General features: G+C 37.4%; 1 protein-coding gene across 19 annotated transcripts in view; it reads left to right on the top strand.

Moving 5' to 3' along the window:
- Positions 1-16,432, top strand: part of Ppip5k2 (diphosphoinositol pentakisphosphate kinase 2) — a 73,149-nt gene continuing 56,717 nt past the window's right edge. For 9 of the 19 annotated variants that reach the window (XM_028879098.2, XM_028879102.2, XM_028879101.2 and 6 more), the window contains exons 1-7: positions 3-311; positions 7,298-7,690; positions 9,596-9,791; positions 12,005-12,095; positions 13,034-13,119; positions 13,864-14,018; positions 16,033-16,134. In XM_028879098.2, the coding sequence (XP_028734931.1) occupies positions 7,577-7,690; positions 9,596-9,791; positions 12,005-12,095; positions 13,034-13,119; positions 13,864-14,018; positions 16,033-16,134 (744 nt within the window). In that variant the 5' untranslated portion in view covers positions 3-311; positions 7,298-7,576. Of the gene's footprint in view, positions 312-888; positions 911-4,444; positions 5,188-7,297; positions 7,691-9,595; positions 9,792-12,004; positions 12,096-13,033; positions 13,120-13,863; positions 14,019-16,032; positions 16,135-16,432 lie in introns of those variants that run through there. The other 10 variants (XM_028879095.2, XM_028879097.2, XM_028879099.2 and 7 more) reach the window with 5 other exon arrangements.

A 16,432-nucleotide genomic window follows, 5' to 3' on the forward strand; every position in this document is an offset into this window, starting at 1 on the left:
GTGAGCTGTGGAACAGGAAAGCTCAGGCGGATCGTTGGCCCGGGCGGAAACTGTCCCGGCCGGTGCAGTTTCCGTGTGAGACCGGTGGAGGGCAGGCCGGGGAAGAGGCGTGTCGGAGACTCCCGGGGTGTAGCCGTGCCCGCCCGGTCCGCTGTGGCCGGAGAGGGAAGATTCAGGTCCACGCCTCCGTGAGCCGCCTCTGCCCAAACGCCTCAGCCTGGCCCCCCGCGATTAACAGGGGAGGAACCGAAACCTGGATGGGCTCAAGCATCTCCCGCAGAGCGCTTGGTTGACCGCAGCAGCCGAGGCAGGTGAGGACCCGGAGCTCGGTGGAGAACCCGAGCCAGACCCGATGGCCGGAGGCTCGCCGCTGCCTCGAGGTGTTTGCTTTGTTTCGCCTCCGCTCTGCGGACCCTAGACACGTGCTCTTGCAGGAGACACGGACCGTGGCGGATGACAACGTGGTCTGGGAGGAGTGACAGGACAGCTCCGGGGGTCCTTTTCAGGCTTGACTTCTCTTGCACTTCCCGCCTCGCTTCCCCTTTCCATTTCTTGGGTTTGAAAAAGCCAGAAGCTGCCTAACTTCTAACGGAGGGGTGTGTGTGTGTGTGTGTGTGTGTGTGTGTGTGTGTGTGTGTGTGTGTGTGTGTGTGTGTGTGTGTGTGTGTGTGTGTAGCGTTGTGTGGATTGTGTGTGTGTGTGTGTGTAGCGTTGTGTGGATTCTGCCGTGGGGAGAGGTGGCTGTGTGATTCCTTAGTCTCCATCCCTCTGCCGGCCTTTGCTTTCCACACCCACTTTCCAAGAACAAAAGCCCTGTGAGCCCGCAGCTTCGCGGGGTGAGATATGGGGTTGCAGGTCAATGCCGCACCCGCACCTTATAGATTAGACGGCCTTGCGTCTTCCCATGTAGGTAATGACCTTTGGATATCATCCTCGAGGTTCTGGGCAACTTCCCGAGAGTTACCGTTCTTGGAGTTTTGTGGTAATGGTTGTCTTGTTTCAGCGTCCTAGAAGTCTTAGCTGTAAAAGTAGGAAGCATGGCTGACTCCAGCATTAGCGTCCTAGCCTACCCGGGGACAGGACTTTGTTTCGCTGTTACAGTTTTAAAAAACGGAAATATGTGGTTTTACAGCGATAACATGATGATAGCTACTATTTAATGGGTAGCAGCCAAATGCTTTGCACATATATTTTCATCCAGTCTTTCAAGAGTTCCGTGAAGGTTGTTAGATTATTCCTTTTTTTTTTTTCAGCTGGAAAATGGAAAGTTAGTGAGGTCATGTAACTTACCCTAGTAACATTTTGCTACGAGTAAACCTTTGAAGCTTTACTAGAAAGTAGATCTGAATCCAACATCTGCATTCTATTGTCCTGCCATTATTCTCGTTATTATGATTTCTTCACTAACATTTTGAATGGCTAAAAGGTATATCTGTCCATTTAAGAAAGCACATAGTGTGCTTTTTTGTGTCTGACAAATGACAGCCACGATCTCTGTGCAACTTCTGTGTGTGATGTAGAATTAAATATTTCAGAACCTCAAATATTCTTTCTTGCAATATAGACTATTAAAAAATACAAGTGAAGCTGATGAAGGGTCATAATTGTACAATAAAAGCTTGCTATTTAAGTGTTGGATCAATGTGATTTGTAGATTAAGGGTATTAAACTGAACATTATGAGGGTATTAAATTGAGCAATTAATAAAATGTTGACTCTAAGGCTAGACATATAAGCAGTTGGTGCAGTCTTTCCAAAAATTTGAAATGTTTGCTAATTAAAAATAAACAAACTCTTGAGCTCTCATAGAAACAGATCATTGGAAAGAGGTCTTTATGGAACTTGAACGGTGGGGAAAGGTTAATCTATGTGTTTGGGGTTGGTAGACAATGCATGAGAATTGTCTGGAAAACATTCTTTGAAGTCTTCCAGTTGTTTATTTCAAGAATAGGAACTTCCACACCAAAAAAGCTGACTCAGCGGAATGGTGAATTTCCCAACAGAAGAGCTGACTCAGCAAAACAAGCTGTATACCTTTTGAAGAGGGAGGGGAATCAGTGCCAGAGCTGTATGGAACTTGGTACAGGCTTGGTTTGTATAAAAAAAAAACTATTCTAGCTTGCCTTTGCTAGCCTGAAGAAGCCAACATTGAACTCTTTATGTAGCTTCTTCTTATTGTGCTGGAATTAGCTACTATTTATAACAATGTTTCCCCTGGAAAATGTTCAGTGGATCTCAGGAAAACCGGTTATGTTTTTGTGTTCTGGTTCAACAGCCGTTATTGGAGTTCTAGTTTCCTTAGATTTTTTTTTTTTTTTTTTTTTTTTTTAGTGGAAATTTACTCCTTGATGTCTGGGTTTTAGTGGAATCTATGGGAATGATAGCTTGAAAGATCTTTTGAAGGGAGCTCTAAATACTGTTCAGGACTGATGGTTTATCCAGGGTGTTATTTTAAAGGACGCAGCTCTACCCAGTATCAATGAACTGTTTATCCAGCGCTGTAGGACTGGAGTGTTGTAACAAGGGCGCCACAAGCAGGAGAGGTTCTGAGCTGGCCAGCATCCTCTGCCAGAAGGTACACTCTAAACTTAGCTGAGTTTAGATTTTTTTTTTTTGTCAGTTAAAATAAAGTCAAAAACTTCTTTACAACCATAGTTAGCCACTTACAGAATCAGCTGATGTTTACTGAGTCCTTAACGTATGCTAATTGTCGTGGCACGTGCATTCTCATTTAATCTGCAAAACTATGGGATTTATAACCCCGTTTTATCTGGTGGCTAGAGCTGGGCAAAACATAAAGAGAGCTGAGCCAGTGTCTGGGGGGGGAAGTTGAAGTTCATTTTGCTAGAGTGGAGCAGTTCTCAAAGTGAGACTCCTTGCAATGTCGGCATCACCTTGGAGTTTTAGGAGGGCGGAATCCTGGGCTCAGCCCTAAACTTCCCTGGTTGAGATCTGAGTCCACCAAGTGGTTCTGATATATGTTCAAGTTTTCTGGTTGCTGCTTGGCATGTGTGGGAACTAGTAAATGGAACACATTTCAAATTTGGAAGCCAGTGTTAAGTCATTTTAATTTTTTGCACTCATCTCAAATGTAGCTGCTTGTCTGTTTGTTAAAATACAATTTCTCTCTTTAAGAATTCCTGCTCAAAACTTTTGTGATAGGCCAGTAATGTGTTTATTATTATGGTGTAACCAGTCCATTTGGGGACCATTGCTACAAAAGGAATCATAAAACTAAAGAAAGATTCAATTCTGATATTTGAATAATCCATAGATCTTTCAGACTAGGCAGTTATTGTCACTTTGGAAATTCATGAATGAACATTGAGCAAATTGTTGAGTATTGATTGTGTGATGCTATGACCACAATCAGTACAAGTTGTAGATTTCAAGTGAAATAAGCATTGAGAATGCTCTAGATCTCACATTCTCATTAAATTCAATTTTGTGGGAGACTGTATACCACTTGAGAGGGAAAAAACTTATTCAATATTTTTGAGTACTTATTAAACATCTGCAATAATGTGGTAAAGAACTATGAATTTTTTTTTTTTTTTTTTGCTTGTATTAGTGACCTTAGGTTTAAACAGACCTGGCTTTTGCAGATTTTTTGATTGATTGTGTGGTCATTGATTGGTTGATTTAATATTATTTAAATTATTGGAATACTTAGGCCTCATGTTCAGTACTACTGAAATGATAAACATTTATCTATGTACTTTAAATATTTATAAGATGGGGAAAATATCCATAATCAAAGATGATTTGAGAGCGTTTATTCACAAAGCAGTAATTGCTTCCTAACTTTTTCCATGTTAAGGCATACTTTGAAAATGAGTCTCTTTGCTGTATCATAGGGAAAACCGAACTCAGTGCTGCTCAAGTTATCTGAGTAGGGCTCATAGCCATCTGAATGGCTCAGACGATTTTTGAACATGCCTAATTTTACATTCATGGTTGAGCAACATGTTAGGAAGCTCTGCATTAAAAAACTTAAGTCTTTAGCACATAAAAACATTCAGTAAAATTTCACCTTGAGGTTTATATTTGCAGAGCTGTATACAGCTGAGATTATTAAATAATAAGACTGTAGGTCACTTAGGCCGAATGAATGATAAAAGGAATAAATCTTGAATATTGGGAAATTTTGTGGAGAAATATTTATATTGGGTTAAGCCAAGCACCAGGAGGACAGAGATTCTATACTTTATCAGGTTTAGATCCTTTTATTATAGAAGATAATCTGATTTCTTATAATAACAAACTTCATAGTCATGAAAGTGGTGAGCATGTGTTTTGCTTCCTTATGCTTTTATTATTTTACTCTTTTCCCCTTCTTTTTTTTTTTGGTCGGGGGGAGGTAGTACATGACTAAACTTGACTGCTTGTTGGAACTGCTTGGGAAACCTTACGAAATACCCAAGTCCTACTCAAACATTCTCATTGGTGTGGAGTTTGCCCCACATTTGGGGTATGGATACCTTTAATGTATGTATGTATATTCAACCCTTACATGGGCTATGACAAGTACAGTTTACTTATAGAAATTGAGGACCCAGGAGATCAAATACAATTAATTATAAAGGACAATAATCCAGCTTAGGTCTTTTGACTCCTAAGTTCTTATTTTTAAGCATTGATTGGTTCAGCTTTTTAATAATCTCTCTCATATGTTGAAATAGAATTACAGGAAAATAAATGGAAGCATTACCCAGCCTTATATTCTTTTGAGGGCTAATTGCTCTGCTCACCATTATAACACAATTCTTTACGGTCTAACCTGCCTGCCTCTTCTTCATCACCTGCTTTTTCAGTGCAGTTCAGAAAGTGATTGTTACCCCACCCCCACCCCGAGTCCTCTGAACATTATTTTCTCCATATTTCCTTTGCTTTCCTGTTCTACTCTGACCTCCTTGACTATTCTTTGGACTCAGGAAATGCACCAAGTGTACTTCTGCTTCAATATTCCATGTTTCTTGACTAAAATGATCTCAGCATATCACCCCCGGCTTTGGTCAGACGTCATGTGTTTGGAGAAGACGTCCTAGCACATGCTTCGTTGTCGGTTCATCTACTGTCTTTCTCCAGTGAACGCATAAGACTCGGATTTGGGTATAAGCTTACAGTTGTTCGGAGGACATGTACTCTTGTCCTCTAGGCAGCATTCAAAAGACGCAGCTCAATTCCGTAAGTGGTGTGTGTGTTGTAGGTGGGGGGAGGCAGATCACTTACTAATTTATATTGTTGGGGGAAGAAGAAAGGTGCTACACACCTTCTCACCCTATCCTCGGGTGATTTCTGCTCCCAATGCGGACTATTCGTTGAAAAGAATAGTAGGAAGTAGAAACCAGTATTTTTTTAATTTACATATGTTTTTCATGTGTATGGTTTGTCTGTATGTATGTCTACACACCAGAAGAAGGCATTAGATTCCATGGGACTATAGTTGTGATCTGCCATGTGGGTGTTTGGAATTGAACTCAGGACCTGTGGTAGAAGACACAGTGCTCTTATTACTGAGCCATTTCTCTAGACCCACAAATTAGTAATTTTACAACCAACAATAGCAATCATATTTCTGTGACTCGTCATTGGATTCTTGACTAAGTTTTTCAAAATTTTACATTCATGTGTTTGCATTTCACAAAGAATATTTAAAGGAAAAACAAACAACAACAAAAACAGCACTGTCTCTAAAATGAGGTGGTTTATTTTTATCATTTTTGTTACGATACTTAAACTAGAGATACAGTTGTTTGTGTTTAGTGAAGTGTGTCTATGAGAAGTGACTGGTATTTATTTAATAAATATGTCCAATTCAACAAATAGCTAGCAGTACTCTTAGATTTCCATGTTATGTTAGTAGGAAGCTTAATTTATAGTAGTTCACATAGAACTGTTGGTTTATTAAGTATTCAGTATGCGTGAAGCACTGTGCTACATCAGTTTTCACAGTTACAGGCTGTTGGTATTTCTCTCTTTCTCACACGTACAGACGTACACACACACACACACACACACGGGTGGGAGGGAGGGAGGGAGAAAGAGAGAGGGAAACTGAGATTCAAAGACGTTAGCATAAGTTGTTAGTTGTTTAGTAGCAGGTTGGTATAGTTGACTCCAAGCACATACCCTTTCTGCTACTAAAATATTTGGAGAGGTTTAAGTGGAAACAAGATACAGAGCACTCAGAGCCCCCAAGGATGTATGCCATTTAGTAGCAAAGCTGAGCTGAAATTATCTACAGCTATGACACGGACAGGATTGACAGATTGATAGCTCTTTCTCTTTCAGTTTAGTCCCAAATGATTTTAACTTTTATAACAATTTCATGAAGTCAAGATTTAGTGAGTAAAAGTAAACTGATTGTAATATTTCACAGAGAGCCATCAGTGAAACTGGATCAGACCTCTGGAAATAAGAATTTTGAGTTGTGCTTTGTAAATCTATCTAGCACATTAATCAATATTTTTTAAACATTACTTGATTAAGTAGTTTTTTTTTTATCCAGTCATCAAATGGAATATTGACACACGATTTCATCTTGGCAGATAACTAACTTTAATGTCACCAGTGTTCAAATACATGTAAACAGCTTTGTAAGGGACAGTTTGAGATTATATTACTAGCATATGGTAGTTAATTAGTGGATTTTCATGGAGCGTTTTTATTGGGAGTGTCATTGAATCATATGCAGTTTCTTGACAGAGCACATTATATTAGGAGGCTATATCAATTGTGTTATTTTCGCTAAATAGTTTAAAACTATCAGTTTGAGAACTTCTATTGAATAAAGTCTTGTTTTCACTCTACTAATTAATGCAGAATAGTTATGTTCACTAAAAGAAAAAAGCCTGTTTTTAACTGAACTTTTACAGTTGATTTAATGCCGTCTCAGATCGATGCTCAATTTTCAGTTATTAGCAAACTTACATTATGTTTTCTCTGCCCTTGTCTACTCCTTTTAGATACTTCTGCATGGAGGATTTTAACTTTTAACAAACTTTCGTTTTATAATTTGCATTAATTTATATTTTCTCAGGTCCATTATTTGTCAGGTACTCTTTAGATTTGAATTGAGTGTAATCTTTCTGTTATGCTTTGTTATCTCATCCACTTGTGCTGATGTATTTTACTAGAATATAATCTTCGTTACTTAATTTTATGGAGGAAAATCTATTTTCATTTTGGTGGCCTTTATCAGGTTATTGGTTCTGATTTTTCTAATATCATTTAAAATTGTTTTACGTGTTTTTAAAGTATACTCTTCAAATTAATTGTTTGCATTGCATTTTAGGTAAAAGGATTGCTGTTTCAACTCAGGGAAGCAGTAGCCTCGTTGTCTTTGTGTTTAAACTGCAGCAGCAACTTGGAGACCAACAATGAAGCCATGATATCTGAGAACAAAGGAGCATTTGCCAACTAAATGTCAGCACATTTCACGGGATTGTGGAACAACACTGCAGCAGACCTGTGTGTCAGCTAGCACAGCGAGAATGTTGTCTTCCAGCACGACTTATTGGAAGAGGTTTTAATGTAGATTCCTGAAATTTGTCATTTATCAAATGAAATAAAAATGAGTGAAGCCCCCAGATTCTTTGTTGGGCCTGAAGATGCAGAAATAAACTCTGGAAATTATCGTCGCTTCTTCCACCACGCAGATGAAGAGGAGGAGGAAGAGGATGAGTCTGTGAGTTGTTTCTTTTGTGAGAAACCAGTACAGAACAGAACTTTCTCTAATTACTGTCAATGTAAATGAATACTGTGATTTTAAATTAAGACTGCTTTTTAATGTGCAAATTTGTGAAAAAGTCTTTAATTGAAAAAGTATAAGTGAATAGACAGGCACTTAAAAAGTGTAATACATGTAGCTGGAGATAAGATCCTGAAGTAGTTTAACGACAGTTCAGTGTTGTTGTAAGATATCAAGAAACTCCTTGACTTGGTTTATGAAGTTCAGTAAGACTGTCTCAAAGGCCTGCTTAGTACGTGTGTGATAAACTAATGTATCTGCACGTCATGTCCACGTTGCATCTTAGAAGTGGAGCACATCTGTTAGACTCATTTTCTTCCTTGTTCTTCACAGGCAGAGATTATTTTATTTGGGGAACTGATTTAAAATGCAGACACATGTGTTGATTTTCTTAAATTTCAAATTAAAAATAGAATCTTATTTTAAAAGAAAAGCCTATCACACTTGGTAAAAGTGGTAAGGTCAGACTACAGGAGTGATTGGACACTTACTTAGGCTCTGTGCTGGAAGAGAGTCACTGGGGGTATGTATGCCTTGGAGGGCTAGTCAGGATGCACGCCCTTGCACACTCTTACTGCCTCCCATTTCTGTTGCGGTGATGTTCTGCCTAAGCCACTGTGGGCTGAACCTTAAGGAACCGTGACTAAATAAACCCTCCCTTCATGGTTTCTGTCACTTACTTTGTTGTAGCAGTGAGAAATAACTAGTAGATGTGACCTGTGAAATCTCCTTTAGGAAGATTTTATATATATATGTAATGAGCCATTTCAAAAATTGTGATGAGGAATAAAATGAATAGGGAAGCCTAAGATGGATGATGAGGGGAAGTGGAGATAGTAGACCCCAAGACAGTTATTGTTTATAATCTGATTGGTTTATAATCAAACCTAATACTCATTTGAACTCCAATTTTCATGTTAGAAGAGGCAATGTAGAATTATTTTTTCTAGATGAAAAAAAGGAACAATTTAACTCCCAAATTTTTATTGCTACATTAAAGAGAAAGTTTAGTGAACCACTTTTGAGCCGCTTTATATAGTGATATATGAAATACATAAAGTCATGGAAGAGAGAAGAGCGAGATACAACTTTATATGGTTAATAGACCATATAAAGCTCCTGAATGGAAAAAGCAAGATGCAGTGCAAAGAATCAGGAATGAATGTTAAGGAATTTTGTGAGCATGTGAAATACCCGATATGTTACTATTTATATGATGTGCATATTCAAGATTGAATGTTAATTTGGTAAAAAAGTACAAAGAATAACAAAACCGTTAGGTGGGAATGCCACGTCTGAATACCGGAGGGAGTGTCAGAGGTCGTTGGCATCTTTTTTTTTTTATCAGTGAGCTGTTCAGAAAGCTGTCTGACCAGCTGATGTCCCAGCTCAGTCTATAAGGAGACTCAGTGCTGTCTAGCTCTGTACTTGGAAATGCATTTGATTTTAGATAGCCATGGATTCTTTATCTGACTCTTCCTGGACTTTTTACATGTTTACATGGAGTAGATGGATTTTCACTCTCACTTGCCCTTTTCTGCCTGAAGATAGTTAGAGAAATGCCAGAAGTAGTTGAAGAAGGGATGTTTATTCACACTTTAAAGTTAATTGGAAACAATAGCAATGTGCTTAAAGTGTTTTTTTTAAGTTCTTTTCATATCTTTGTAAAAAAATGTTTTAATTGGAAAGTATTATTACTGATAGGATTTTAATGACTTCAATGGTGAATATGTCAGTTTTATTGATTCTTATGGCTCATCTACTTCTGAGAGGAAATTAAGATAGCAGTATTTTAGAATGCCTATTAAGTCATCCTATCGTTTTGTTTTGTTTCTGTTTTAGCCACCAGAAAGGCAGATTGTGGTTGGAATATGTTCCATGGCAAAGAAATCCAAATCCAAACCCATGAAGGAAATTTTGGAACGGATCTCCTTATTTAAATACATCACAGTAGTAGTTTTTGAAGAGGAAGTAATTTTGAACGAACCTGTGGAAAACTGGCCTTTATGTGATTGTCTTATTTCTTTCCATTCTAAAGGTAAAAAATGGTGGATGGGGGCTTTTATCCTCTCAGATTGTAAAAATAATACACATTAGTTGTAGAATATTGGAAAAAACAGTGAAGCTAGCTCACAGATAAGGGAAATTAACATTGAGATATATTTCTTTCTAATCTTTTTCTTCTGCATGTGTTTTTTAAAAATTTGTGTCATAGTTATATTTAACTTTACATTTAGCTTTTCTTAGATTTTATCAAATTTTTCCATTTCACCCTTTTTATGGTTTGTATTGTGTAAATGTATAACATAACTAATAACCAAACATTTGGATGATTCCTAGTCTTCATTATTAAAATAAGGTTGTGATCAACTCATTCACACATCATGGATAAACTCTTGAATTGTTGGATGTTTTAAATCCTATATTTCTACCACATAGAAAGCGACCTGTTGTTCTTTATATAAACAAGCATACCTTATTTGTTAAGAACTTTCAGTTAAAATTTTAGCTCTCCCTTGCCATTTTTAATTGAATGGCAGTATCAGTTAAGTTTAAGTATTACATTATAGTAAAATCCAGTAATCAAAATTATTGCTGTCTATTTCTGAAATTTTTTTTTACATTTTGTGAATTATGTGATTTTTTCCCATTAATAAATATGTTTTTCCTATATTAATTATTATCTGTTACCTAGAAAATAGCTTTGAGCTCTGTTAGGTTTTTTTTTTTTTTTTTTGTATACTGATAATGGAAGTTGTTGTTCATGTTGAGTAAGCCCAGCTCTGATCTCGCTTGGCTGAGGCTTTTTCTTTGAGGAGAGTTTAAATTTCCTGCTTGTGAGCGTGTTCTTCTCTTGCCATCACATGGTTCTTTCTGTGAAAGCTATTAGCTCCTAAAAGCGCCCTGCCATGTCTCAGACATATTCTCTGTGTTACCTGTTGCTATGAGAGAATTTTCTCATTAACACAAACCAACGCAGAGAACTGCTGGCAGGTGCTTTCCACTTGCTAAGTGCTGGTGGGAAGCTTGAAATCATGACTCAGGAACATTTACACATGCAGAGTTCTGATACATTATAGAGCTTGTGAAGATTTGTAATCTGAGTCCAGCTGCCGCTTAATGCATTATTAAAAATCTAAGGGTAATTTAGGAATAAGTTTTCTTTAATGGAACATAGCTTTGTGATTTGAATTTTAGTACCTTTTAATACTTACCCTTTCTAAAATTTCCTGTAGTGCAGGAAAAATGCAATGTCCTCACATGCAGTTAATGTTCATAGTTAAATCATACAATGTCATGCTGACTGATTTTTATCCTCCATAGATAAGTTAGATACTTATTAAAGAATTGTCACATAAGAATAATAAAATGTATCATTCTTTGGAACATTATGCAAAGTCTTCTAAGTGACTTTATACATTAAAAATGTTTTAATTCCACAAGAATCCTATTGGCTAGTTGGGTGTCATGCACATTTGCAGCTGGACTTGAGAGATAAATTTGTTCAAGCTTTACATAGCTAGGCAGAGGCAAGGCTTGAGTGCTGGTCTATGTTCTCATCCTCCGTGTGTGACACACTGGGGAATTTCAGTGACAATATAGAGAGTGAAATGTGATCTCTGAAATTCTTTTTGGCTTTTCAAGTCTGTTCTAACCATATCTACATTTTACTCATTTCCATTTTTATTAATCATTACTAGTCTAGAAATTTTAGGGGATTACTTTCTGTATCCTAATGGTGACCCAGCAGCTGCATGTTTCTATTCATGTTTTTATCTTTTGTGCATTTTATTATGTATAAGCCCATTTCTGCTTTTGCTTCTGTTTTTAAAGCTAGTTCATATTTATATACATCAAACTATCAAATAAAAGGGAGTTGTATATTGAGGATATTTTTAAAAAATCAAGTGATATGAAATGTTATTTATTCATAGATTTCCCTTTATATATGAATCTTACCTTCTATCAGGTGTCCTTAAATAGTCAGATACAGGATAACATGTCATAGCCAGTGACTTGGTGTGCCATTATCAATGATAATAACTAAGGAAATGTTACTTTAATAGTAAAAGTTAAATGAAAATTATTATTATATCTTATTTATAAATTATTTTATATCTTTTATAGAAGATAGTTATATACATAATGAAAATTTTTTTTAGGGGAGGTGACATAATTCAAGTTGATAAATTTATAGATGTCAGCTTTTCTTGAAATTGTAAAGAATATGATAAAAATATGTGTTCTTAGGATTTCCCCTGGACAAAGCAGTTGCCTATGAAAAACTCAGGAATCCATTTGTAATCAATGACTTGAATATGCAGTATCTCATACAAGATAGGTGAGTGGTGAAGTTGCTGAATTAAGGGAAAAAGAAATCAATACTTAATTAGTGTATGCTGACCTAGCATCAGATGTTTTCACATACATTAGTTCATTGCATCCTTATAATATTCAGAAATAATTAATTATTAGCAAACTTTACAGAGGAGGAAACCTGAGAATTGAGGGAATCAGTTCACTTACACGAAGTCACGGGTAGTCTCCCAAGTAGTGGGACAGGGAATTGGAGGACATTTGCTTGATTTCTAAAGCCTACTAAACCCATCAAGATTACAGTTTCCTGTCATATGACTGATAATTGCATTAGAATTCATTCATTGTAATTGATGATTTTTGTGGTGAAGTGTACACATTAGGAAAATTCTTTACTGTATGTCTTAGAATTCATTGAGCATAGACTTCTAGTTGAAATGATGAAAGGGTATAAATTTGTCTGCTTCATTTAATTGGTGTTTTGCTTTGGTAGTTACATATAATTGTATGTGTCATTATCATTCTACTTTTTTGTGTTATAACATGAGATTATATTACTTATGTGGAAATACATATATACTAATTATGTATGAAGATAGAATCACCTTTCTCCTAGCATACTGTGAATATTTTCCTATAGCATTAAATATTATTATAAGATAAGATTTTTAGTAATTAGGCTGTATTCTGTCCTTTTGATATGTTAGTCTTACTTGACTATTTCTCTTCATGTATGTACAGTCTTCTTTTAAAGTATAGTCTTTTGATATGCTACAAAAGTTATTTTGCGTGTACTTTGACTATTTTGTTAGGAACACTGATAATTTGAAATATTTAGAAAAACAGAGAAGGTTGATATTTGTACCTCTTATGGTAGTAAAGAGTAATAATTTACTTGTGTGGGAAGACAATAAATTGTGAAATAGAGAGCCAAACAATAAGGGTGCTTTTCTGTTTCTTTAGAAGAGACGTTTATAGCATTCTTCAAGCTGAAGGCATCTTACTTCCTCGGTATGCCATTCTGAACCGTGATCCAAATAACCCGAAAGGTCAGAGAACTCAACAGGCTTCCTTTTGGTTCTTGACGAACTGTTTGCCACTTCCCTGCAATAAGTAGAAAGAACTTAAGAATTCATAGTAGCCTATTTGATAGTTTTTCTTAATGAATTAAACAAATGAGTACTGTATCTGATTAACTTGTAACATTGTGGGCTGTTGTGGAGGTGCTCGCCTGTAGTACCAGGACTCAGAAGGTTGAAGCAGGTCGATAGGGAACTCAAGGTCAGAGTCAGCACGTATTTAGTTCTGGGCCAGGCCGGGCTTCCGACTGTGAGACTGTGTCCCCGAAAACAGAACCAAAGGAGACACCATGAGCTAACTGGCTAACTGGTAGTGCAGGAGTTAGCTCCATGGTTTTCCTGTGTATAACTGTGCACATATGATTCGAGGGATGACCATTTGGTACTGGATAATCATTTAAGAAACTCATTCTTGGGAAGACTCATTCTTCCTCTCTCCCCAGTCATTAGTTACCTGTAGTTCTTGCCTCAGGATAGGCTTTTTTCCCTGAGGTTCTGAGGGTTGAACCCAGGGCCCTGCATAAAAGCCAGGCTGTTATGTTGCTGCTGCTGTGGCGGTGAGGCTGCCTCCTCAGCTCCATGATTGTGTCTGCTGAGGCTTAGCATAGTTTTACTAGAGGCTTGAAAAGTCAATTTTACTCTTGCTCTTGTGAAGATGTTATCTAAGTGATACAACAGTTCGTGACTTTTCTTGTTCTGATGCGTTGTTTATAGAGTGCAATCTGATTGAAGGAGAAGATCATGTAGAAGTCAATGGGGAAGTTTTCCAAAAGCCATTTGTAGAAAAGCCAGTCAGTGCAGAAGACCACAATGTTTACATTTATTATCCAACATCTGCTGGTGGTGGAAGCCAGAGACTTTTCAGAAAGGTAAGTCTTTGTAACCTTTGTGCTAGTAATATTCACTCTTCTATATACTTTATTAAAACTTTTTTAAAAAGTCATCAAGTGCTGAATAAGGTCAAATATTGCACTGTCATCATCTAGAGGAAAATTCTTAAGACTGAGATAATGTTGTTAATAAGTATACTGTTACTTTTCTGTTACTGTGATAAGATACCATGAGGAGAAGCAGCTTATAGAAGGAAGGGAGAGGGTATTTGAACTTGCGGTTCCAGAGAGAACAGAGTCCCTTAGGGCAGGGGAAGCTTAACTGCAAGCTGCAGGCATCCTAGGGGCCGGAGCAGAGAGCTGAGAGAGCAAGCTGGAAATGGCTGTCAAAGCTTTTTCCTCTCAAAGCCCACCCCCAGGGAGGCGGGTCCTCCTGTCCTCTGGTCCTCCAGCAAGGCTGCACCACTTAATCCTCCCAAACAGTGACACCAGTGGGCAGCCGGTGTCCAAATACCCGAGTCTGTGGGGGACATTTCCCATGCAGCCACCACAGACAGTGTAGTTGCATAATGTTGTGAACAAAATTCCTGCCCTCAGAATTCAGAGAAAGTTACCCGATGTTTCCTCAGTCTCCCACTTGCATTTCTGTCAGACTAGAAACGAGTTAAAGATAAAACCTTTGTTGGAAAAATCGTGTGGGGGAAGAAAATGCCAGTTTATACAAAAAGTAATGTTGGTAATTTTTACACGTGTAAGTGTATCCTTAATTGTTCCCATAGTAAAATAAATGCAAATTAGTTCTGAAGTATAATGATGATCATGTTACCTATTGGAGTAATGAGGATTTTCTCTTAAATTGGGTAGTTGGGAAATATGCCTAATCCAAAATGTGTTAGCAGGAATGCAGTCTCTTTGTTACATAATTTAGAAATGCATCAAAATTAAAGATACGCTCATATATCGTCGTGGATTCGTATGTTAAGTGAGGGGCTAGAAAGATAGGTCAGTAGTTATGAGCACTTGTTCTCCTTGCAGAGGACTCATGGGCAGCTCACAACCATCTGTGACTTCAGTTCCAGGGATTTGATGCCCTCTTCTGGCCTCCATAAGCACTGCATGCATTTGGGGCACTTACATACATGCAGGCGAAACACTAATATATAAAGTAAATATAAAGTAAAAATAAATCTTAACATGAAAACAAGATGCCATCTAAGCATTCATTATAGTGGCAGATATTGAAGTGTAAAAATACCAAGTATAGGTAAGACTAGGAAATTTAGACCAGCTAGAACTTCCTTATATATTATTGGTGAGACTCAGATAATGTAGTTTCTGAAAAGTTTTGGCAGTATCTGTGTAAGTACAGATATGAATGAACATGAACCACCCTAGCAATTTCTTAGAAACATAACTATAGATGTGGCAGGGTGACATTTTAGGAATGTTAGAGCGTCACTGCTGTATTACGCAAGAAGCTTGGCAAACAACTAGACATATATATATATATATATATACATATATATATATATGGTGAAATGTCATTTGCATAGTAGAAGCTCTGTAGCAGAAATAAACAGACTCAATACTGTGTGTGTGTGTGTGTGTGTGTATGCGCACGTGTGCGCACACGCGCGTGCACATGCATGTATGCACGCCACATCTATGTGGAAGGGAGGCAAGAATTAGGTATCAGATTACCTGGCACTGGAGTTCTAGGTGGTTGTTAGCTGCCTGCTGTGAGTGCTGGGAGCTTGGATCCTCTGGAAGAGCAACCAGTGCCCTTAAACACTGAGGCTTTCTCTTCAACCTCCTGAGACATGATTTATTCATTATATTTTATGTCCTTTATGTTATATTTAAGTAAAATAATACACCAGAGAATATATACTGCCAAATATATTATAAGTATTGTTAAATCTTCATGAATTAAAGTTATTTAATAATTAAGAATGTCTAGAGTACATAGGACATAAAGGTTACATTTTAGATTTATTATAAAAATGAGGACACTACCTTGACTTTTATGTTGATGGACATCTTTTCTCTCTAGATTGGCAGTAGAAGCAGTGTATATTCTCCAGAAAGCAGTGTGCGAAAAACGGGATCATATATATACGAAGAGTTTATGCCTACAGATGGTACTGATGTTAAGGTGGGGTTGATTAGATTTTAATCTTATATTTAGGATAGCGCTGATTGAGGCATGGTGCGGTAAAGCTCAGATGCTCCTTGACTAATATTGAGTCATGTCCTGATAAACGGTGTTAACTTCAAAACACTATGGTAGCTGGGTATGGTAGTGCATCCTATAATCCCAGCACGCAGATGTGAGACAGGAGGAACCTGAATTTGAGGTAAGCCTTGGCTCCATATCCAGTTCCATGCCAGAAGATCTAATAGCAAGAATCTTTTCTGAAAAAAAAAAGGACGAAAAAAATTACTGTAAATTG

This window comes from Peromyscus leucopus, chromosome 13 (assembly GCF_004664715.2).
Source record: "Peromyscus leucopus breed LL Stock chromosome 13, UCI_PerLeu_2.1, whole genome shotgun sequence".
NCBI classification, from domain to species: Eukaryota; Metazoa; Chordata; class Mammalia; order Rodentia; family Cricetidae; genus Peromyscus; species Peromyscus leucopus.